The sequence below is a fragment of the Rissa tridactyla genome, chromosome 3 (assembly GCF_028500815.1).
Source record: "Rissa tridactyla isolate bRisTri1 chromosome 3, bRisTri1.patW.cur.20221130, whole genome shotgun sequence".
In the NCBI taxonomy this organism is placed as follows: domain Eukaryota; kingdom Metazoa; phylum Chordata; class Aves; order Charadriiformes; family Laridae; genus Rissa; species Rissa tridactyla.
The window spans coordinates 88,732,703-88,756,387 of NC_071468.1; the positions used below are offsets into that span (position 1 = coordinate 88,732,703).

Here is a 23,685-nt window from a genome sequence, read left to right on the forward strand (position 1 = left end):
TCCTCCTTACTCTGTACTGTTTCTCCTCCAAACTCTTTAATCCATTTGCAGCTTTTTAGGAGGAAGTTCTGACTTTTAAAACCACATTCATGTGAAAAGCCAGGAAGACAACTTTCATCTGATATACCTAGTTTCAGAATTATTAGCCTTTATTAGTGAGACTGCTCACCTTAATCTAAAGCGAGAGTTGCCAGTGAAAACATCTCAGTTTGAGTGTTAGATAAACTAATGAGCTTTTGTGGTGTTACTGACAGTAGTTTCTGGTATCCCTGAAGCGTTACCAGGTGCTGTAGTTTTGTGTCTGATTAAAGGGTGTTGTGCAGGAAGAACTCAATGAAGATCTTTGAATCTGGGTGAGACATTTCATGGCTGATTCTAGTGAAAGCTCTGAAATTTCTTTCCAAAAAGCCCTTTTTAAAACAAACAAACAACCAACAGACTCTTGTCCGGTACTGTAGCAGTTGGTGAGAACTATGTGAAGGCTCAGAAAGTGTTCTTACAACTTCAAGTAATCGCCTCTTCCCCGATATACATGAAGAATTTGGATGACCCTCGTCTCAAACATTAGTAAAGGCTTGAGGAGAGTCTAGAAAGCTTATACCCATCCCCTGCTAGAGTTGTGATGATGGGATGGCAGTGGCAGGACTCGGAAGAAAGTCACTTCAAATTTGCCATTCTTCTTCTTTCTTGGACATCGTCAGAATGGTGAACAGTGCTAAACATAGAACATGGTTTCGCTTGTTAGGAAAAGGATCTCTCTATTGTGTGGGGTGCTTTAACAAAGCTCGTAGTATCTTTTAGAAATAAATTGACGCTCTTTAAGGTAATTTGAGTCTTCAAGTGAACGGAAGAGTTGCAATATACTCTCTTGAGTGTCTGTTCTTGACATAGTTGAGGTACCCTAATGCAGAATTGGAGGAGCTAAAGAAGCAAAATCATAGGCTGAGCTGTCTTTTATATCTTGCCAATGATTTAACAGTTAGCACTGATTGCTCTTAAATTCTCTTCAGCCTGAAGGTTTGCGTACATACTTTTAATTTAGTTTCTAACCACTTCCCTTCTCCCACCATTTCTACCATTAAGGTACTAAGGTGCCGTCATGGACTAACAGTTCATTCCATGGACAAAATGAAGGGTCTGACAGATGTAGAAACAAACCCACAAAAATACTTCGTTCCTTCCATCTCCAGGATGGTCTTAAAACTAAGAGGGAGAGAGTTTTCTGGGGAGCAGACTATTTTCTTGCAATTTGCTGGTAATCCTTTGACATGTAGGGTAACTAACAGTTCTTAATTGGGATTTTAAAAGGCAGGTAAGGCAACTCTGGATCGCATGTCTGAGTTAGTTGCCTAGATGTTGGGTGAGTCTTCAACCCAAGGGACTGAAGCTCCTGTGAGGCTGGTCTCTGCATGCATTCAGAGCACCTGCAATAGCCATCTCCTCTTGAGCCAGGCATCGCTAGGTGGAGTCATCTCAGAGTTTCTCAACTCCACCACCCTCTGAAAACTTAAACTCGCCTTCCTTAAATTTTCCCAAAGGGGAGAACAGCTCAGGATAAGAAGACTTGATGTCAAAATTGGATTTTTAAAGTATGTGAATCTGTGCATGAGTTGTTTGTGGAGAAATGCTGGTATAGTGAACATATATTTAAAATATTTCTCCAGTCTTCTCCAGCCACAACTGTTACATCTCCTAGTTCTACTCCAGCAAAAACTATTGACACATCTCCTCCAGTTGATCTTTTTGCAACTTCATCTACAGCTGCTCCAGTCAGGTAAGTTTAAAATAAATAAATAAATAAAATTGTTATTGAGCCTGATGTAGATGCCGAAGTAACACTTGTAACAGGAGGGTTGCCTGCAAAACTTTTACTTACTTTACAGATAGTGTACATAAGTATTGAATTGGCTACATTATTCTACCAGCATAGACCACAAATGAGCTCTAACAAAAAATAAAAAACAAAAAAAAAAACAAAACAAAAAAACCCCAAAAAACAAAAAACAAACAAACAAAACAAAACAAAAAAAAACAAAACAAAACAAAAAAAAAAAAAACAAAAAACAAAAAACACCAAAATAAAATTGTGGCTACTCTGATTTGCTTTCAGTGTAGTAGCGATGTTGTACCATTTCCAACATAAACTTTTAATTGAAAAGGCTGAAGTAACGTGCAAATCTAAAGTAGTCTTTGCTGACCTTCAGTATTCTGTTTCTAAAACTGCTGAATTAAAATTCCTTTTTCTTGCTGTTCAAATTAGTTAATGAGGCACAAAAATAATGAACTTTTGGAGGCTAAAATAAAAAATAAACACTTGGCCAATGAGAAAAATCTCAACCTTGCTTTCAAGTCAAAACCAGAGCACACCACTGTTGCTCATTGTAATGAGTGGAGATGAAAGAATTCTACATGTGTAAAAGCTCTAAGCTTGAACCAAATCCTGAAGACGCGGCTAACTTCAGTTAAATGTCAGACGAAGTACTTCACTGAAGAAAGATCTTCCACTGTTTATTATTTAAATGTTGTAAATGAACAAGACCTTGTTTCCTAAGCAAATATCTCTCTGGCTTAAGCTATAGAAGTTTTACCAACTCTCTGCTACCTAATGCCTGTTTATTGCCTGGAAATGCAGGTTTCCTTCTGACATGGCCCAATGAAATATTGAAGTAGGATGAAGCTGTTTTCAGTTGCAGTGGTTATTTGCTCTTAGGGACTGCCTGGGATTTTGGTTTTGTGTGGTTTTGTTAGTTTTTTTGTTTTATTTGTTTGGGTTTTTAGGACTGTAAAAGTGTCACAGATCTGTTACAATGCCATTATCATGTAATGGAAGTAAGTTAAGGTCCTGTCCTGGGGTGTAATGTATTCTTGCCACTTATGCAGTAGAGGTGTTTATGGCCACTGCTCTAATCCTAAACCCTGGAAAAAAATGTCACTCTCAATGGTTTCATCAGTCATCCAAACTAAGGGTAATTCCTACAATCCAGTGATGCTTTTTTTTTTTTAAAAAAAAAAAAAAAAAACAAACCTTGATTAAAATGGACAAATTCCTCCAGTATTTAATATCTCTCTTCCTTTCCTTGGCAGCTCTACCAAACCATCCAGTGATCTTCTGGACCTTCAGCCAGATTTTGCCGGTACTGGGCAGGCGGCTCCAGCAGCTCCCGCTGGAGCCACTTCATGGGGAGGTAGAGAAACCTCACTGTCAGCATCTCTTCTTGCAGTCGCCGTCTCCTTGCCTGGCTGAACTGAAACCTGGCTCTTTCTCTGCTAGCACAGGATGTCCCCAGCTCACTCCCAGGCTTCTGCTGACCTGACAGCCAGGCATCCCTTCGCAGCGCAAGGCTACTCTTTTTTCCAGGGATATGCATAATAGTATAAGCTGCTTATAAGGGCCTGACGGCAAAGCTGGGGGGAGCCAGGATTATGTGACTAAAAGTAAGCAGGGGATGGCTGAAGGTGAACAGGTAGGGTAGGCACTTTAAAACGGAAGAACTAGAACTGCTTGTGTGCTTTATGGCAACGTGAGGGCAGAAATCAACTCTTCTGTTCGTAAAGAAAAGCCCCCAGGCCAGTAGGGAAGAATTGAAAATACTTTTTTAAAACAAAAATGCATCTAAGGCCAGTGGTGGCAAATTAGTTCTGCTGCAAGTTTGATTACCTCTGACAACCCTTAACGTGTTTCATTAAAATCTTCCTTGTCTGCTTAGAATAATATGAAAATAGAAGTAGAGGGCTAACTCCTTTCAGATAGGAATACTTAACCAGCTCTCTGAAATCTGAGCTCTGGGGTGAACCGAGCCTGTTGTTGCAGGCAGCGCTAGCAGCTGGTGATGTGAAGAGGACCGCAATAAATGTAGGCGATGTTCACTCCTGTCCTCTGAAGGCAAGGAATTAGGCCAGTAAATGTGATTTAACTTAACACAGTTGTAAACCCACTGTGGTGTAATCTTAAAAGCTCTTCGTTTGTGTGGCAGCTTAATGAACTCATCAGCCCTGTCACGGCAGGAATGCTACACTGAGTCATGCTGACTCTGCTGTGAATGCTAATAATACTGGGTACTAGTCGCTTCTGCATTCCCTGTTTCTGTTCTTAGCTTTAGTTCGTTAAAGATGATGTTACATCGCAGCCGCTTCATTATGACAGGATAGCTATGGCTGTCATGTAGACCATGTTTTGCATATTCCTATTTAATCTGTTTAATTGAAATTCTTTTTTTTTTTCTCAGAAGTGTCAGTTTTGTTAACTGAAGCGTAATCTTACTCAGAAAGCGAGACCAAAGAGTCATCTATGCTAGGATGCCTGGGACTAATACCTCTGCAGTTTTTGATTGTGTCCTATTTGTCTTGCTTTGTCATTGCCAAGTACTGGAACACAAGCTTTTGAGATGTTTGAAAGAGCTCAGGCTTCTCTGCTACCTTTTTCAAGCAGTTACTCATTTATGCAGAGTAAATAGACAATAACGTTGTAAAATATTGATTCGTATTACAACTGAAAGCTGATTTATGTGTTGTTTTGCTTTGTTCTTTTGGGCAAGGCACTTGCAGTTTGGAACTTAGGTGTGTTTATTCTTCCAAATTACTGGAAACTTTAAAATTGACTACTATTAATGCATCTCGTCCTCTTATTCCACAATGGAAATGGACAGCTAACTCTTTTCCTGTGGCCAGGATTATTGCTAACCTCATCACGTATACTTCAGTCTTACCTTTCAGAATAGCATTTTGGTAACTTGGTAAGCTTCGAGTTTGTCTTCTTTACTGCTGGCAAGAGTCAAGGTATGATGACCTGTTACTGCACTAGAGTCTTACCTTTTTTGCGGCCCCCCCCCTGCTTTTTTTTTTTTCCTTCTTTTAACTCTTTTACATAATTGTAAAACACCGTGTCAGATGTGCATAAATTCAGAACTGGAATGGCTTTGTTGTGAAAATACTGAAATTTCCATTTATGTTTCATCAGGTAATGAGAAAACCTTTGAGCCCTGTGTTAAGGGTTGGGTTTTTTTAATTACTTCTTTAAACTAAATCTGCAGGATGAAGCCGGTAGTCATTATAAATTGTATGGTCTCATGGGTACTACAGAGCCTTCTAATTAGTGCAGATGGGACCACATCAGGAATACTGCATCCGGTTCTGGGCTCTCCTGTTTAAGGCAGAGGGCTACCAGGACTTCAGGGATCTGCAGCCCATCTCTGTGGTGGGAGACTGAGGGAGCTGGGCCTTTGTCATCTGGCAAAGAGGGGATTCTTAGTAGTGTCTTACAACTACTTGAAGGGGAGTTACAATGCGGAGCCAAAATTTTCTTGGAAATGATAGTTGATTATAGTGAAGGGTAGTAGCAACAGATTGCCGCTTCAGAGGTTGATTGGACATGAGGAAAAAATTATTTCACTTGGAGGGTAAGGCAGTACTGGAGCAGATCCCCGATGTGAGCTAGCAGACTCTCCATTCCTGGAGACTTTTTGAAACCTGACTAGACAAAGCCGTGACTGCCCTGATCTGGTGTTGGCTGTTGTGTTGTTCAGAGCAAGAGGCTGGACAAGATGACCTTCCTTCCACCCAAGACTTTTGGGAGGATGTGTACCGGTGCCTCCCTGCTACTTAAGCTTCTTCCTCATCTGCAAAACTGTTCTGGCCCACAGCAAGTTGATGTGGGAACTCATGAGAAAGAAGTAGTAGGACAAGGAAGCTGGAAGAATTGCTGCAGTTCAGAATAGTTAGGAAAATGTGGATAACAGGTACTTCAAGATGCAGCATCAAACTGGCACTTTAAATGTCACATAAAGCTCAGGAGTATGTCACCAACAAATGATCCTGCTTTCTCAGTCTCACTGGCAGCGTAGATCCTATGTATTCTGGCATATACTGTATATTTGGTACAGTACACTGTATATTTAGTGATATATACAGTACCTTGTATATTTTGTCATATACCTAGTATGTTTCTGAATATGACATAAGTTGTCTAGCAAATGAACTATAACAGGAGATGATCAAGGTAGGGTAATAAGTTGCCTGCAGCATACCGCAAGGTGAATCGATAGACATTTGGCAGGCAAACTAGACTGTAGTATTACAAAAAAATACATTAGGTCAAATTCCGCATCCTCAAGCGGTCTGACTCTTGGATGTAAAAGCAAATTGATGTGAACTTCTGCTCTGAACTACCTTGCAGTGTGCCTTAGAACATTGATTTGCTACTAGTATTGTTACTTTAATATTACTATGCAATAAAGCATTGGTTTTAATCCTTCCCGTATTAAGTGTAAGTGTAGATTGCCATGCTGGATAATTGTAACTATAACATAACTGGATAACAAAAAGGCACTGAAGAATAAGCTAATAGAAGGTAAAAGTTTGCCAACAGTTGTTTATTTCAAGTCTAGCTGTGAGATGTCTACCTGGTGTGCAGTAATTAGATACCGGAGTACTGCATTTTTAATATGCTGTTACACTCTTTCAGAATAGTATTTTGACTTACCTCAGCTTGTGCAGTCAGACTCAAGTAGAGCTCTCTCCCAAGGAACCAATTACGAAAATACCTACATGTGGTTTCTTGGTGCCTTTTTAACAAGCATTGTAAAATAAAGACAAACTTGCAAAGATTGAACTGTGCTTGCTCAGAGCATTTTGCTTCCTACATACCGACCCATGGTCAAGCATCTGAACTCTGTGCTCGCTGTTCAGTGTGGATCAGATGCACCCGTGAACCTGTTCTGTGTACAAGGAATCCAGGAGCAACACTGAGCTACTGGTTAGTAAATAGGTAGTTGTTGAGCTCAGACTACTCTAACTGTGGTATGAAAATGTAATAGGCCAAATTGGTTAGTTTTCACAGGTTTTTATAGCTTATAGTTGGTTTTTATGTAGCAAAGCTTCCCCTGTGCTCAATCTGACTGGTCTCAGAGGACATCAAAGTGCAGGAAATTAGAAGGCAGTGATGGATCTTTAGAAAGAGTTGACTAAGGAACTAAAGTTGGAACAGAGGCAACCTGCTTATGCTGTCAATCATTTATTCTCATGGCAAGTGTTAAGAGGTGGTTGTTTCTACATAGTATGCTTGCTGTATCACAAGTTCAGGATCACAAATGCTCTCCTAGGTTTTTCTTTGGTTTGTTTTGTGGTTATGTGTTGGTTTTTTGGGGTTTTTTTTGGTTAAGAGTTGTCTCAAGTACAAGAACCACAGCCTGTCTGCCTCTCAGAATATACTTGTGGCAGTAGAGATGCCGTTTATTGTATCCTGAAGTAACTTAACACTGTATTTGCAAGCTACGCTTTGCTAGAGTAGCCTGGTTTTAGTGCCAGTTTTGTGAAGGGTTCTAGGGCTGATAGGTGGATCACAACAGCTTGTTCTGGCAGATCAGTAAGCTGAATTCTGTCTACTTTTTATGACTGTAATGTTGATTTTGACTGCTTTGGTCTAGAAAATACTTCCAACTAAGCAGAATTATCTTGAGATTCTCTTTGGTATCTGAGTATGTTCTGCTAACAGCTCATTCATTTAAATAAGCTGCAGCTGTGCCTGTTAACGATGCTTCTGTGTGAGCACTGGGGTTCATTGGGGCTCACTCTTCCCATGTATGCTTTTACTTGGTGGAAGTCTTGAATCTGTGTGCTGTTAGGCCCAGGAAATTGCATTTAAAATTTTCAGTATTCTTGGGCGACGTTAGTTGTTCTTAAACTTCAGAGAAGTCTACCTGTGTCTGGTCTTACTCTCACACTGCTAAGCTACATGCAAGAGAGAACTAGCGTAGCTTCTAAAGAAGTGATTCTTGGCTTTATCCTGGGGTAGTGAAAGGTAGGAGGCCTTCCTGTCAACACTTAGAGGCCACTAGTTGGTTCTCTCTGTTACAGTTCAAGAAAAGAAAACCAGCTGTATAAAACAGGAGTGATTAAATACTGCCAGTGTTTGAACATCTTGCTGATTAGGTATTAAGGAACTTACAAGATACGTGAAACTTACGTGCTTGTTCTGTTTTAAATAGAGTTGTTGAACAGAATGAGCTTTGTCACGTAACAATAACTTCTTGAATGTTGCAAAATCAAGTGCAGAAATTATGTTTAACCTAGACATGTCACTTAGAGAATGAACATGCAGCTAATGAACATCTTCAGTCTGGCAGCTCTACTAATTGGTCTGTTTCTTTATTCTGCTGTCATTTTAATGGACAATCACTAGACCTCTTGGGAGAGGGTGAGTAATATTTTTGATTTCTAAGACTTTTGAGCATTAAGACTCATTAAAAGCTCCAGCTTTCTGGAGTTGAGTGATTGTGGTCTCTCTCCCTCTTCCCCTTACTTTTCCTGTTTGGTCTTCATTATATGGTTGCATATAGATAATCTGGCTGCACTTTCCGGTGTTACCTCTGAGCCACAGATTTCAGATCCATTTGCCCCAGAGCCTACTGCAACTACTGCTGCAACTACTGATACTACAACTACTTCGGCTGCCGCCGCTACAACTACAACCGTTACTGCTGCCACTGCTGAAGTGGATCTCTTTGGAGGTTAGTCTGGTTGTTCCTACTGCTCTGCGTCAGCTCATAAGGTAGATGAAGCAATACTGACTTCACCTATTGTAACAAGGCCTCTCATTTAACTAACTATACCAGAGGTGCTTGTGTGTTGGATGCTAGATGGAACAGGAGATGTAAACTGTCCAACTACCTCTTTGTTTGCTGTGCTTTTAGCTAATACACTCCTCTGTGAATATGTGGGAATCGAAAACTGTATACACTTAAGACTGAGTTACCTCATGGTTGAACAGCTAAGAATGTTATTTTTCAGGTCCGGACTGGGGTAAGCAGGTATTCTTTCCACATTATTCAATAACTATATACACTGTGCTACAATTTCTGGGGAAAGCGGTTGTGCTTTCATAGTTGTTGCACTGGAGAGGATGGACGTGGCAGCTTCCTGCCCCTTCATTACATGTCACGCTTCAGCTATATTGTGTTTATTTTGGATCTTTCCTGTAAACATAGTATTGAGCCAGCTGAAATTACTATATTTCAGCATTCTTGAGTCTGGGTTTTATTTCGCATAGCATTAACGGTAAATTAACATGGCAATGCACTTGTAATAGTATATGCCAACTATACAACTAATGTATAAGAAACATATAGTTTAGTTGTGCTCTTTTAGCCTCTGATGTTAGCATCTAACCTCTTGAGTAAGAATAAGTTGCCACCAGAGTGATGTCAGCTTTCTTGTCACTCTCACAGAGCAGGAGGCTTCTCAACAGCACGTCAGAAACCATTGTTTCTTTTCAGCACAATACCAGCCCAGGTTAATGGAGAAACGTTCTGATTTACAGAACAACTACTAACATGTTTTGAGATCACCTGACCACTGTGTTTTTCTTGTTGTCTCTCGCTGTGATGCATATTTCCAGTATGCCAGTGGATGTCGGGAATCAGTAATAACTTACTTGCTATCACAACTGAATTCCAACTATATTCTCTGTGCAGGTGTGTTTATCTATCACTTCCAGTTACAGGGGTGCTGGGTATGTCTTGTACATAAACAGTTAAGACTATAAAGGTATTTCGTAAAGACTGAAAGTTCTCAGAAGTTTTGTTTAGGACTGACTTCAGTAGACACCTCCAGTAAAACTGCTGAGAAAACTGTAAGAAAGGAATACAGCTGCTACCTGCTACTTAATCCCTCCTTTTACAAAGATAAATAATAGTCCAAGTGCCGCAGGATCAGGCAGTTAAGCAATTTTAAAATAGTCGTGGGCAGCGGTTCTGGACATCAGTAGGAGCAAGAGAGGGTCTGATGTTGGTTACTCTCAGAATCTTGTTGCAGAAGCCAAGGCCTGTGCTCCTCAGCACCCCTGCAGATGCACAGCATGTCAGTCTTCTGTGCGTAGATGGGATCGAGCCAGTCTTAGATACAGCACTTCCAAATTTCATTACTAATTTAGCATAGATATGACTGAAAAAAATTAAATGATAGTTAAATCACTAGAAATCACTGTGAACTTACAACAGGATTAGAACAACATCTGCCCTTGCCTATTCTTCCAGTACTTCAGCAGCAAGATGTAAACTTCTCCCCGCCCCACTATTCTGTGTCTGGAAAAAAGGCTTCTACCTGGATGCTTTTAGTTTCTAGAGATTTAACTGATCATTAGTGGCATATGTTGAGTGATTATTTAGTGGCACATGTTAAGAAGTGGATTTGCCTTCATCCTCCAATGTGGAAAGAATTTTACTTTTGCAGAATTCAGACTTCGTGACTTGATCTCTTCTTTTAAAGAGAGTGTACTTTGTTGCTCAAATACTATAAATCTCCAGTGGATTGTATATTGGATGAATACTGACTCTTTCCTAGAACACTTCAGGCAGAAGCAAGGTTTTATTATTTACAATAGCATCAGGTTTCTGGATTTGAAGACTTTTAATTCTCAAGAAGGAAAAAAAAAAAAATCTTTAAACACACTCTGCAGTGAAGATACTTTTGCAGTGCCTTAAAGGCACGTATAGGCCCAACCCTTTTAAGATCCTGGAGTCCATATTGAACTTCCATCTCTCTACTGACAGTGGTTTTTGTTTCTTTTTTGTTCTGAAGCCTCTGCTGTGTGAGGTCCCATACTAACATTCCTTGTTACTTTAAGACTATGTACAGTTCAAGAAGCAGTAGGGTTTGGGCAGACTCTGTTGCTAACTTCCGTGTGTGGTATTTAATAAGTAGGTATTTGACCTTTGAGGTCTGCTGGAGATCCAGTCTTCAGGGTCACCTTAACTTTCTGCAGCTTGCCAGTTTTTAGTTGCTTTACGCGGTTCCTTGGCAGTGAGGTGCGGTAGGGGAAGGTACAGGAGCAGTGATCTCAGGAGAAAGAATGTAAAGACTCTGCAGGGAGTGGCTGGGTAGGGAAAGGAAGCTGAAAGCTGCAGGAAAAAGGCAGCCAAGCTGATGGAAGAAGCAGAAGAGGCGACTTTTCAGGAATGACTGCTAACTGTTACTCTCTTGCACTACATCGTTGGTACTTCAGCTGATAGGAGTCTGCATGATGTCTGTGACTGAGCTTTGTATTCAGGATGAAAAGCAGCTCTGCATTATGTCTTCATCTCTAACATGGTCTTAAAAAGCAGATGAGAAATGTCGGATTGATCCAGCGTAGCTTTTTTTTGAAGAATTCAATCTGATTAATGGGCAAGCTTTCAGTTACCTTGGCCAACTTGAAGAATTCCTTATCTTGTTTCTAAGATAAACAAGAGGAGTCTGTTTTCAAATGGCAGCTGGAATCATTCCTGAGAGGGAGGAATAAGAAGATAGAAGAAAGGTGAAATATCTTGAAATGCTATGTTATCTCCATAATAGAATTAGTCCATAGTAGAATTTGTGCTCTTGTGTCATATTCTGTTGAGTGATCACACTGTAAGCGGTGCAAGTAACAAGTCATGGCAGGCGCTGGGCAAATGTCAGTTTTTAGGCTTTCAGATGACTTGACCTGTAAGCGGGCAGGAGAACTATGGTTTTCCCTTTAAAGAAACGAAAGGCAAAGTGATCAAGACTTTCTGGCACCTGAGGGCAAATGAATGTCCCCTGTGCTAGAGCATGCTAGTATAGCAAACTAGCACTTATTTAAAAAAAAAAACGGCAACAAAAAATACCATCATTCTTATGATTGTTTCCTAGCACTGAGCCTAGTGGAATATTTCTTGTTAGCTCAGGTCAGATTCTCCATGTCAAAAAGTAATGAAGGATGATGACTGATGGGGAAAAAACTGGAAACAGAAAAAAATTCTTTTCACCTGTACACTTTAGTTCTGTGATCTTTCCTATACTTGACTTCCCTAGGGTTATTTTACATGTTGCACGATACATTAAATGATTAAAAGTCAGCGGTGTCATCACGTGTGAGTAACTTCTGTCATGTATTGATGCCATGGCATCTAAATAAAGCCTGAATTTATGAAACTAAACCTATCATCCTTCAGGAACATTTATTTTGCTGCAGACAGAAGGTACCAAAGCACTGCTTCAGTGTTTCAGAACTTTAAAATGGCTTGTTTGCATGTCATTGCAATAAGAACTATTTTTATAGAAGTGTTAACGCCATATATAATATATACCTATCATTCCTAATAGATGTTCCGTGCAGTGTGAACTTGCAAAGGTTTCAGCAACATGTCTTTCAGTTTCCAGGCTGTCTGTAAACCCAAGTAAGGATCATGTGCTACTTGATTCTAGAATAAACTTGATGCTACTTGATTTGAGGTTCACTTTTGAAGCAGAAGATGCACAAATGTAAGGCAGTGGCATAAAATGAGTAAATTAGTAAGTGCTTTAAAGGGAGAAGATCTCTTACAGTGCTGGGTATGCAAATGTAGGGTTACTTTGCAAATATGGAGCAATAAAAAAGAAAATAAAATCAGTCCAGTTTTTATTTTTTTTACTAATAAAATACGCAGTACTTAATTGTATCCATTTCTGCATCTGGTGTTAGATTTTAGCAGAGGACATCTGTGCAGGTGCAGCACAGCCTTTTGAAAAGCTTCAGAGAACTGGACATATGTTAACTTTAAAAACACAAACAAACAAGAAAACCCCACCCACCCAGAACAACCCACCCTTGATTTGAACTGTGAGTTGCAGGGTCACCTGTTCGGGTTGGTCTGTCTTGACGTTCATACAGGTTTCTTGTACTTCTCAGAGTAACTAATATTTAAGGTTCTTAATATGGCATTTTTCCCTTTAGATTCCATTATGAACTTAGGTGTTTATCCCACCTACCATTTAACCCAAGTATGATTATAAAGAAAATTATGTTTAGCTAGAACCTTACTCAGAAGTGGCAATAAATAATAAAGCTAGTGCCAAGCTAGCTGTTCCTTTCCATCTGTGGGCTGGAAGCAATTTGTGCCCACCTGAATTTCTGCAGCCGTTGCAAGTAGAACTTCAATACTCTACATCTGGAAGGGAGTAGGTGTTACTCTAAGGCTGAAGTGCTCCCAACATAGAGCTTGTGACTAACTCTATGCATTCTGAAATCCCCCTTTATAAGAAACCTGGAGTCTTCATGCTGGGAAGTAATTATAAGTAGTGTTGACTGACTTCAGTGCGGTTGGCCTAAAAGCTGGTGTGGACAGGAATGTGTTCTTTTGAAAAATCCCAGGGTGACCCTCCGTCTGAAAGCTGGCCCTGTAGAGCAAAGCCCAACACACATGACCATATGCGTAGCGTATTCTCAAATAGTACCACTCAAAACTCTTCAGTCCAGTTCTGTGTTGAATTTCTTCTATGTGGCATATGCCAGTGTCTGGTATACATATGATACTGTGATGTTTGACTAATTACGATTTTTTTTTTTTACTCAGACAACTGCCATCCAGTTTTGTTGTTGAACATGAAAATGTTCATGTTACATGAAAAATAGAATTGTATTTGAAATGGCTTATTAGCAGGCCTTTTTTTGCTACTAACTCATTTTAATTGTATTGTACAAGACTAATTGGCTTTCGTCTCTTCTGTTGAAGTTTCAATGCATGTTCTTCTGAGCTTTTTAGATTAACCGGCACAAACTTGTTTTTAAAATGGTTGTGTTCATTTTAAAATTGACATTCAAGTTAAAGCATGTTAAGCTTTTTCCTGTACTAGTTTGATAGTGCAATTGTGGTATTCCTCAACAGATTATTTTTTTTTAACTTGCTAACTTTGTAGCAGTAAAAAAATGGCCTTTATGAGCATCTTGAAGTATTTAATCTTAATTGCGCAGTCTTTTTGTGAAGAAAGTGCTTGCCTATGAGGATAGTTCAAATGGCACTACCCATTAGGACTACTTCATGGAATTAAGAGCTACAGATGGTGGTTTAAGCCCAGGAAAAACGCTGTAAAAGTTCAGAGCTTGAAATTCAAACATACACTTAGCAAGTGGCAAACAAAAAAAGTAGTCAAAGAAGACTCATGAGCAAGTCGTTCCAGAAGCCCAAAACAATTGTTTTCCCTGACTTGACTGGTTGGCCTTAGAGGCGCTGCTCAAAGAAAGAGAGGCAAACTGTGGCTGGCCAGTAGTTAAGATGAACATTCCTGATCTGTCAGAAGCAAGCTGAGTAAATATAACCTATGCATCAGGTTATGGCTTCAGAAAGATCCGATTGGAATACTGTTAAGAAGCAAGTAAGTTCAATTTCTCAGATGCTGCATGACTGTGCTCAAAAGCTAGAAATGGTAGATGCAGATCTCTGCCAATGTAATTGGGCTGTCATTCGTAACAGCGCTTAACTCTGCAAAGCACTATGCAAGTAAATTCACAGTTGCAGATTAATCACATTTATTACAGGCTTTGAGCATGCAAGTTTTAATATCTTTATTAACACCAACTTACTGCGATACCTCTGCTCTTTCTTCGTTAGTTAATTTTGGGTAGTACATGAGCATGCTGCTCTGAACCCTTATACAATGAGAATAACGCCTTCTTTTACACTCACTGTATTTCCTGTGGGCAACCCAAGAAACTCCATCTTCAAACCCTGTCTAGAACACGCTCGTGTGGGGTTGGGGGAGACAAAGCGTTTTGCGCTGCATGACTTGTCTTGCTGTCAGAGTAACAACATTCATGTTGTATAAGGGGATCTACCTGTGCAATTTAACTTGGTTCTTTTACTATATTTTTCTTCTCTTTATCCTTTTTTCCCTTTTAATTTCTGTTCTTAAACTGCACCCAAGATGCCTTTGCAGCTTCTCCTGGGGAAGCCCCCGCAGCAGCTGAAGGGGCAGCAGCACCAGCTACCCCAACCCCTGTAGCCGCAGCTCTTGATGCATGTTCAGGAAATGGTGGGTTTTATGTCATTAGATCGTCTCTTGTTTTGCTGTTGTGGTTTTTAAGTTTTGGTTTTTTGTTTTGTTTAAACTACATGGCAGTGTGTTTTTCTGAAAATTTTATAGTGTTTGCAATTGGTCAAAACAAACCTTAGACTGAAGAGCATGCTTAACAAAACTGCCTGTTCCTGAGACCCGGTAACTTTGTGCTAATTTGGTAGTGCTGATAAACAATTCTGGCAGTGCTGAGTTTTGTAAGCAGTAACCTGCTAAACTGGATGTTCTTTTGTCATATTTCTGTCCTTTTTTGGCCTTGTCAGACACCCTTTGAAAGTTCTCCCCCTTAGTACCTAGACTGCTCAGCCTTTCAGATGGTCTATTTTGGAAAAACATAAGTAACATGTCTGGATAAGTAGGCTAGACTAGACGTTGGGGTGGCCTCCTCTGTGTGCGTGCGTGTATTTGCAGTATGTGCATTGCCTGTAGTTGCTCTGTTCTTGACTTCCTCCCTCACTGATCCTAAGTATGCATACACATATATTTCCCCTCTCCTTTTTACAAGACCCCTTTGCCCCATCCGAAGGTAGTGCAGAGGCTGCTCCTGAGCTGGACCTCTTTGCTATGAAGCCAACAGAGACTGCTGTTCCTGTAGTTACCCCTACAACTAGTGCAGCCACTCCAGTTCCTGCAACAACTCCTTCTCCAGCTGCTGCTGTTGCTGCTGCTGCTACTGCTACTACGGCTACTGCCACTACCACTACTGCCACCACTTCTGCTACCGCCACCACCTCCGCTCCTCCTGCTCTAGATATCTTTGGTGGTAATTTTGTTTTTAACTCTTTGATTCTGGTGGATTGATCTGTCAGGAGTACAGAACAAGCGAATCGTTGTTGCATGCATGCTGTGTGCTAGGCTTTCAAACCAGAGAGCCTCTTAACTCCAAATACGATGTGCAAAACTTGAAAGTTCTGCTTTCGGTCCTGCCTTTCAAAAATGAGTTAAAGACATGTTATGTTCTTGGCTTTAGATTTATTTGAGTCTGGTCCTGATGTACCTGCAGCACCTAAACCAGATGCTACCCCTAGCATAGATCTCTTTGGTACAGGTAAAGAGAGAATTCTTCTGGTGCTCTGCTGCTTTGATGCTGTGTAATGGTGTAAACTGACTTGAATTATACTTATGTCTCCTCGGTTTTTCTTTCATTTCTGGAAGATGCTTTTTCATCTCCACCGCCTGGAGCTTCTCCTGTGCCTGAGAGTTCTCTTACTGCTGATCTCTTATCTGGTAAGTGCTTGTCTTCACAGACCATCCTACAGACTTCTGGTTTTTTGGAGTTTGTTTTTTTTTTTTTCTCAAGAGTAAAAAAAAAAAAAAAAAAAAAGACATTGTCAATTTACATCTTTAAGCTGAAATACTAAGTTGTGGGTTTGACACTTTGGTCACAAGATTAGCAGCTGCTGAAGATGCAAACATGAACTGGCTGACACTGAAGCTGAGTAAGTAATGTGATGGTTGAGAGAGTAAATCCTCCTCTAAGAATAACAAAATTCTTAATAAACAGTGCTATCTTTAAAGTACTGTGGTTTTCAGTTGCTGTGTGAGAAATGTAACGCTTTCTGTTTGCAGTTCTGAGGACTGTTACCTGAATTTACTGACCCTGTGGTTCTAACTGGTGGAGCCCATGTGGCTTTGAAATATTTAGCTATCATTTTTGCCTTGCTGATACTAAATATTGTTTATCCTATGCTTACTGCAGTGGATGCATTTGCAGCCCCCTCTCCTCTACCCACTGCCTCTCCAGCAAAGGTGGATTCTTCAGGTGTGATTGACCTATTTGGTGGTGGGTATTTTTCTTTCCTCACCACTTCAGAGTTGAATCACTTCATTTTAATTACCTTTGCACTTGGCTAAAGCGGCGGTTTCCCCTTCTCACAGCTTTTCCATGTAGCATCATGGCTAATATTAGCATGTCCAGTTCTTTGTATTGCACAATAACGAACTGCAAATAAGCTGTTGGTGTGGCTGTTCTGTTGTCATGACACTTGCCATTCTGTCTTCTGTCAGTGCATGTATGGCACTTCCTCAGAGGTCCAGTGAAAGTCTGTTGTGTGCTCTTTTCTTCTTTGCAACCTTTCGCATTCTTCTCTCAGTTCCGTTTCTCAAAGCAGCTGAAGTTTTGGTGGTGACTTGTCTCAAACTGGGTATCTGAATCACAGGATCTTTGTTGGATTTGACAAGGTGGAAATTAGGATGGGCACAGCCAACTCTAGAAGTGCTGTAGAACAGGAATGTGGCTTAGAAGTAGTGAATTTTCAAACATCAGTGATACATCCCTCTAAAAAGACTTAATGAGTCAGTAAATTCTGGCTGGAATTACTCCAGTCTGTCATCCAATGTGTTCATCTCCAAAGGGCTTACCCCACTCGCCTAGAATGCTGAGGTTTGTATGGGTTTTCTGAGGCCCAACTAAAGGACTCATGAACCTCGCTGATGTAATATGATGATCTTCTTCAGTGCTATTCTTCCCTATAGAAAAACAGCTTTCTTTTGAAGTGCTGGTTTGTTGCACCTCCTTTTTTTCCACCTGAGCTTTGCGTCTATGGTACTGCTCTGCAATAAAGGTGGCCAAGCACTTTCATTTTCTACTTCTGGTGAATTAAGTGGTTATCCTTTTGTCGTCTTTTGTTTAAGATAGGTGATGGATTGATGCATTTAATATTGAACTCTTTACCTTTTTCTTGATGCTTTCTGGAATTCCCTTTAGATGCTTTTGGAAGTAGTGCTTCTGAACCCCAGCCCGCCACCCAGGCTGCTTCTAGTTCCTCAGCTTCTGCAGACCTACTTGCTGGTAATAAAGAACTTCTAAAAACTTGTTATTTTAAGGCAAAACTAAGAAACGGTCTTTGAAATCTTTTATGTTCCTTGGGTGTAAGTGGACTTTTGCAGTGGAATAAGATTCTTGTTCACAAGATTTCTTAGTACTTTAGATGTCTTAAATTAAAACTACAATGACTTATAACGATAACAGTATACCAAAGTACAAGTTAACTTCGTAGATTGTATTCTTCCCGTGTTCTTCACTTTCCTACCTCCGACACAAGCCTTATTTTTCTGCACTGTTTATCAACACAGAGGTGTTTATGTAAAGTTTACTTAAAGTTTATTTGGTTGACTGGAGTAGGACTTAAGCAATATTGCAGGCTATGCTACTTACTCCTTACTGCTAATTCATCTTTGTTTCCCGATTGATTTAATTGAGGCAGGTTACACGCTTAAATGTTAAAATTAAGAATGAATGACTTGATAGCAGTCTTGCATTTAGCCAAGAAGAGGCTGGGGGGAGCTTTTCCGAGCCCAAGGGCATAGAAGTGATAGAGACCCTCTCCTTGTACTGGGTGGGATGGGGTCTCTGCTAGTGCTGAATGTGGCATCACTGTGACACCTATTTCAAAGGTTGAATAAGTACCATTCTAGTCTGTGTCGTACAGGTGAGCAGCTTCAGCTGAATTCTGTTTGAACTTCTCTCCAAAATTCCTGCTACACCATGTATTTCAGTGGCTTTAGTGATTGTGCTAAACAGTTATGACTTGCCCCCATCCCAGTTTGAAGTTTGTAGAGAACAGGATCCCAGCAGGTCTTCCTCAGGCTTAAAGGAAACTAATGCTCTTCTGGTTTGAGGAGGGGACTTGGCCTATTTTTCCATATGTTTCTGAAAGGTGAATTTGTCAGTATAATTCATCAGTAGGTTATCCTTCACAAACTTCGAAGATGATTGTAAGCTTCGTGTTGTACCTTTGTGGCTTTAATTCTGAGCTGGAGTGATAGTCTGCCCTTTATGCATCTGCTAACCACTCTAGGTACATCAGTTGCTGTCTGTATGTCCGAAGGGCTCTCATACCAACTTACGCTATATCAGAAGTCCAACCCTGTGTATGTTTTGCCTTTATATGCTCATGAGAGGTCCTCCATATAAGAAATACATACCATGAGATACATCAGTATGTAATCTGCTCTAAGTGCTGTGAGTTGATACAGGTGTGTGCTTGCATGCTGAAGCCATCTCAGAAGAGGACACTTTTGCTGGTACCTGCTCTAAGTGTGGGCATCACTTAGTTGTGCTGCAGGAAGGTAGAAGTAGTCTCAAGAATAATTACATATATGTCAGTTCTCAATTGGTTCCAGTGCTACTTTAAGTAGCAAGCCAGCTACTTAAAGTGGGACATAATGCCTAAATGCATGATAAAGCTTTAGTACAGGCAGCTTCAAGATTTTAAGGTAGAAGATGACCTCTTGTTTTAATTTTGCTTCAATAGGTCTTTGTATTAGTTATCTTATGCATAGCTTAAGGCTAGAGATCAGGCTTTAACTAGTAGATTCTGAAATGTACCAGTCATTTGCATTGTGTGCGATATCAAGGGACTGGGCGCAAAGATGTTGTTGGGAAAAAGCTAGTCCTGCTTATGCAAACATCACGATACAAAATATTTTATGTCCTTATCTGGAACTAAGCTTAAATTCCGGTAGGAATTATGCTCCAGATGACTTAAAATTCAGCAGTATGTTCTCTGAATCTGATGAGTCACATTAAATCAAAACCTAAATTATCAAAGAGATGTCATAAGTCTAAATACTCAAGCAGACCTGAAATGGTTGGAGTGAATGGAAGATGTTATTTTTTTTCCTTATATATATTCAAAAGGGCTCCAGGTAGATTTGATTCTCTGTTTGGCAGATACAGAGAGTCTGTAAACATCAGAACATATTGCTAAGCATTTTTTCACCCTACATAATGGCAGATGTATAGCCTGCAGTATAATCTAGTTCTGAATTTAAGATTGTCCAGATTTCATGTGGTGGCTGAAGGCTTGTCCTTCATGGTTTATGAGTGTTTGGTTGTACTAAGTGTTTATATGCATAATGTTACAAGTATACCTACTTTACATCATTGTCTTAAGTGTTCTGCTGTCAAATAAGTTGCAAGTCTCTTCTTGGCACTTCTAAAATACGCATCTGCCTGACGTGTAAATAAGTCTGATGGTTGCATCAACTGTGTGTATAAACTTGTCCTATTCTTCCAGTGTTTAAGTGTTTGGTGTTTAGTCTTTTTTCTCTGAGAAAGCAAAGTTTTTGGGGAGAGTGTCTGAGATTTCACAGTAACATTTGATATAATTGATGCTCAATTTGAGCACAAGTTCTTCACATTGAACACTGGCCTGCTAGTTAAATGTCTGGCAGATGCTTGATTTCATAGCTGGGAAATGTGCTGTTGTCAGTGTAAGACGTCTGCATATGTGCTGTAACTGATATACCTTGTGGCTATGGAAAGCAGTTTGGATAAAAACAAAAAGTGGTTAGAAAGTCTTCAGAATTTTCTTTATTAGAAAATAGAAAGCTGACTTCCCCACTGAACTGGTAACTAAAGAAAGACGAAGGAAGGAATTCATTGACCGCTTAAACAAGAGCGGTACTAACTATCTCAGTAAAAAGACAGAAAGTAGTGATAAGGGTTTAATATAAATAGATGATCTCTTCTAAATCAATATGCTGTATTTGGCACTTAATTTCAACAATATGCGTGCTGGAGTAGCATGCTTAATTTCTCCGATTTCACCCACATGAAAAGATCTGTATTTACTTTGCATGAGAATAGGTCTCTACAAATTAGAAAAAAATATCGTAAGGAGGAATTTCAAATGAGTAAATGTCCAAGCTTCTGTCCATAGGCAGCAATGATTACCTGGACAAAGAAGGACAATAGACTGTAAGGTACGATGTTCCCTGTAAAGAAACTAAAGGCACTGGCTGGACACTCTGTTGTGCCCAGCTCTGGCAAAGTAATACACTTCCTACTCTGATGTAGGGGGGACAAGCACAGCCTGCAGGTTGTGCGGAGTGCTATTCCCGCTGTATTTGCGTAGTCATGGTTGGAGCACTGAGCTCAGGTCTTCCTGTAGAAGGGCAGCTGGGAAAAAAACAAGGCTGGAGACTGCAGATGTAGTACAGAGGTCTCGGACATCACTGTCAAGAAGAGATTGAATAAGAGATTCTAGAAGCCATACGAATGGCTTGTAGGCTAAAGAGAATTGAGAAGGTGTCCTATGTCTGTTCTCATTTTGACGGTCTTTGCATATTTAATCAGTTTCCAGAGTCTGTAGATAATACAAATAAGCTTAAATTGCAAGGGAGATCAAATTGTATAGTGGGCAAGGGAGGGATTTTAAGAATGACCAGGGACGAGAGTGCATTGCTTGTAGGCTAAAGAATCTCCATGAGTAGGGTTTGTTTCTATAAATACAGGGTTTATAATATATACCTTAACCTTAATCATGGAGATTCTTCAGCCTGCAAGCAGTTCACTCGTGGATGCTGTTGATCCTGCTTTGGTATGAGTGGGCGGGGGACGGGAGGAGGGGGCACCAGCTTGAAGGCATCTTGCGAGGGAGACCAGGATGGTTTAAAATGGTGAGAAAGGCTAAACTGGATTAGTAAAATACTGCCTTCTGAATTGAGATTTCAAAGTAGTTGATGGGTGCTTTTCTCAAGTTAGTCCCTTGTTTCTCTATTTTCTGAACCAATTCTTGGTTGTTGCATTCAGCCTGTGAGGTTACTTACCTAGAACAAGGACTGGAAGACTTGTTGGTCTGCCTCTGCAGATATATAAATAACAAACATTGAAGGTTTTATTGCCGACTCTCACAAAAGCTTAAATTTCCTGAGTCATACCTGGCGTACCAAGGGTGCTTGTGTTGTACTGAGTAATTTACGATGGTCTAGAAGAATTGTCTCTATCGTTCTGCCTTCTACAGATTGAGCTTTTGTTAAACACAGCCCAACAAGACTGACTCTAATGTCCACGCCTCTCTTATGTGGCTTTTTCAAGGCTTTGGAGGTTCTTTTATCGCTCCCTCTCCATCACCATCCCCAGTCACTCCAGCCCAAACCAGCTTACTACAGCCTAACTTTGATGCAGCTTTTGGGACAACGGCTCCAACGACTGGCAGTTCATTTGATGCATCAGGTGAGCCACAGGGTTTCTTCCTGTGAATTTTTATGATGTGTTTTATGTGTTAGATGACTTAATGACGCCATATTTAGGCTCTTAGTACAAGCGATATCAGTGGTTTCCCTGATCCTTCTCTACTGGAAGAACTCAGGGTGGTGTTCAGGCTGGTGTGTGCCCAAGAGCTCTCTGTACCCATTTTTTTTATTCTGCTGTGACAGTAAAAAACAAACTACTGTGAACATCATCCTTGCATGCGCGTGCTTGCATGAATCAGGAATTACGCAAGGAAAACACTGTTCTGTAAATCAAGTATATAGGCAAGTCATCTTGCTGCTGTTGAAGCTGTTCTTGAGCTTGCATGGCACCTGAAGGTACACAGAGTGGAGACCGAGGTCGTGTTCTTTGCCTGACTAAGCTTAAACTTTCATCACTGCTATCATTTTGTTTGTATCTCTTCCATTCTATATTTTCCATGCTGGGTCCTTGCTACAAACTTAAAATTGGTGAGTTCTACAACTGTACAAGGAAAAAACCAAAGGTTGAAGTAGTACTGCTGTTTGGTTATTTGGTTGCTTGCCAGTGCACATGCTACCCCTTCCTGTTGACTTAACATTAGCATGTACCTCAAATACAGATCAGAAGATAGAACGCTGGCATGAGATATACCAGGCTGTTTGGCTTCAAGGGATCCAAAAAATGAACTTCTGATTTAGATGACTGGACTAAGGAGGCTAGCTCTGTCAGTGTGGATGGTTCTCTTTCCTTCTGATCTCATAAGATGTTAGTAGGTTTTCCCGACTCCCTGCTGCTTGCAAGTAAACAGTAACATCTTGAGACTTTCAATCCTGTTGCCATAAGATGTTAAGGTATAAGGCTGCCTTTGCCACAGTGATTCTGACTGGTGTTTGCTGCAAGATGTTCATTTTAAAAGCCTTTAAATGAATATCTCCTGACAAATGTGTGTGCATCCGATGTCTCTCTAATGATGGCTGTAAGAAAAAGTGTCATGTGGAAGTGGTGCTGTATCTATGTAGATTCAACTCTCCAATGAAAGTCCTTTTTAGGCATGTTCTCTCCTATTAGTTCTCATTGGTATAGCTCTTACAGGATTACTGTACATTCAGTGTCTAGTAAAACGACGTGCATGCCCTTGTTGGCATTACTTTTAATGTCAAATGGTGTTTTGGTAAGACTTGTGACGTGGTTGTCTGTGCTATATTGGTTGGAGTAACAGCGAAGTGGCAGGTAGTGTATTTCTTGCCACACCTGGTGTTTCTAACCCACTTTCCCTTCACTTTCAGTGTTTGATGGCCTAGGTGATCTTCTTATGCCGACTATGGTTCCTTCTGGTCAGCCTGTAGCACCTGCAGCCACAGCAACAGTCCCTGCTTCAACAGCAAGCAAAGGCCTCGGAAGTGATCTTGATTCATCTCTTGCAAACTTAGTAGGCAGTAAGTGACAAATTTCAGTTTTAAGTGGTATACAACTGTGTTACTTTTCTGTGGAGCCAGATACCTGTCTATTTTAGCTTGCTGCTTTCAACGTCGTCCTGTTTTCCCGGGGAGATGGGGGAAGCTAGAGGCAGGAATCAGGACAGCTGGTGGTCTGGGGTTGTAATTCATCCCTCTCTGTGCCCAGGATCGGAGTCAAATAATGGGATCTGTCTGGTAGGTATGATTCGTACCGTGTGAACGTCCCAGGTTCATTCAGGGGCGCATTAGACTCTTAATGAATGTGCCCCTGTGTAATAACAGATGGAAAGATCAAAATTCTCCAAAGCATCTGGTAGCACTGTGGAATTTAAGCAGAAGACACTGACCTTTTGCTTAATGATGATATGAATAGCAGTGGGATGAAGTGTGCATAACAGCCAGGAACAGACCTCTCAGACAGTGAACTTTCCAAAACATGTTCTT

General features: G+C 40.4%; 1 protein-coding gene across 20 annotated transcripts in view; it reads left to right on the forward strand.

Moving 5' to 3' along the window:
- The window catches only part of SNAP91 (synaptosome associated protein 91), a 73,181-nt gene that overhangs the window by 37,880 nt on the left and 11,616 nt on the right, over window positions 1–23,685 (forward strand). For 8 of the 20 annotated variants that reach the window (XR_008465562.1, XM_054196030.1, XM_054196029.1 and 5 more), the window contains 10 exons: window positions 1,665–1,774; window positions 3,085–3,185; window positions 8,177–8,191; window positions 8,334–8,504; window positions 15,794–15,871; window positions 15,979–16,050; window positions 16,523–16,606; window positions 17,531–17,614; window positions 21,647–21,784; window positions 23,071–23,220. Coding sequence is in view for 19 of the 20 variants with exons in the window: in XM_054196030.1 (XP_054052005.1) it covers window positions 1,665–1,774; window positions 3,085–3,185; window positions 8,177–8,191; window positions 8,334–8,504; window positions 15,794–15,871; window positions 15,979–16,050; window positions 16,523–16,606; window positions 17,531–17,614; window positions 21,647–21,784; window positions 23,071–23,220 (1,003 nt within the window). In the remaining variant the exon portion in view is untranslated. Of the gene's footprint in view, window positions 1–1,664; window positions 1,775–3,084; window positions 3,186–8,176; window positions 8,192–8,333; window positions 8,505–13,723; window positions 14,819–15,328; window positions 15,587–15,793; window positions 15,872–15,978; window positions 16,051–16,522; window positions 16,607–17,530; window positions 17,615–21,646; window positions 21,785–23,070; window positions 23,221–23,685 lie in introns of those variants that run through there. The other 12 variants (XM_054196035.1, XM_054196036.1, XM_054196037.1 and 9 more) reach the window with 9 other exon arrangements.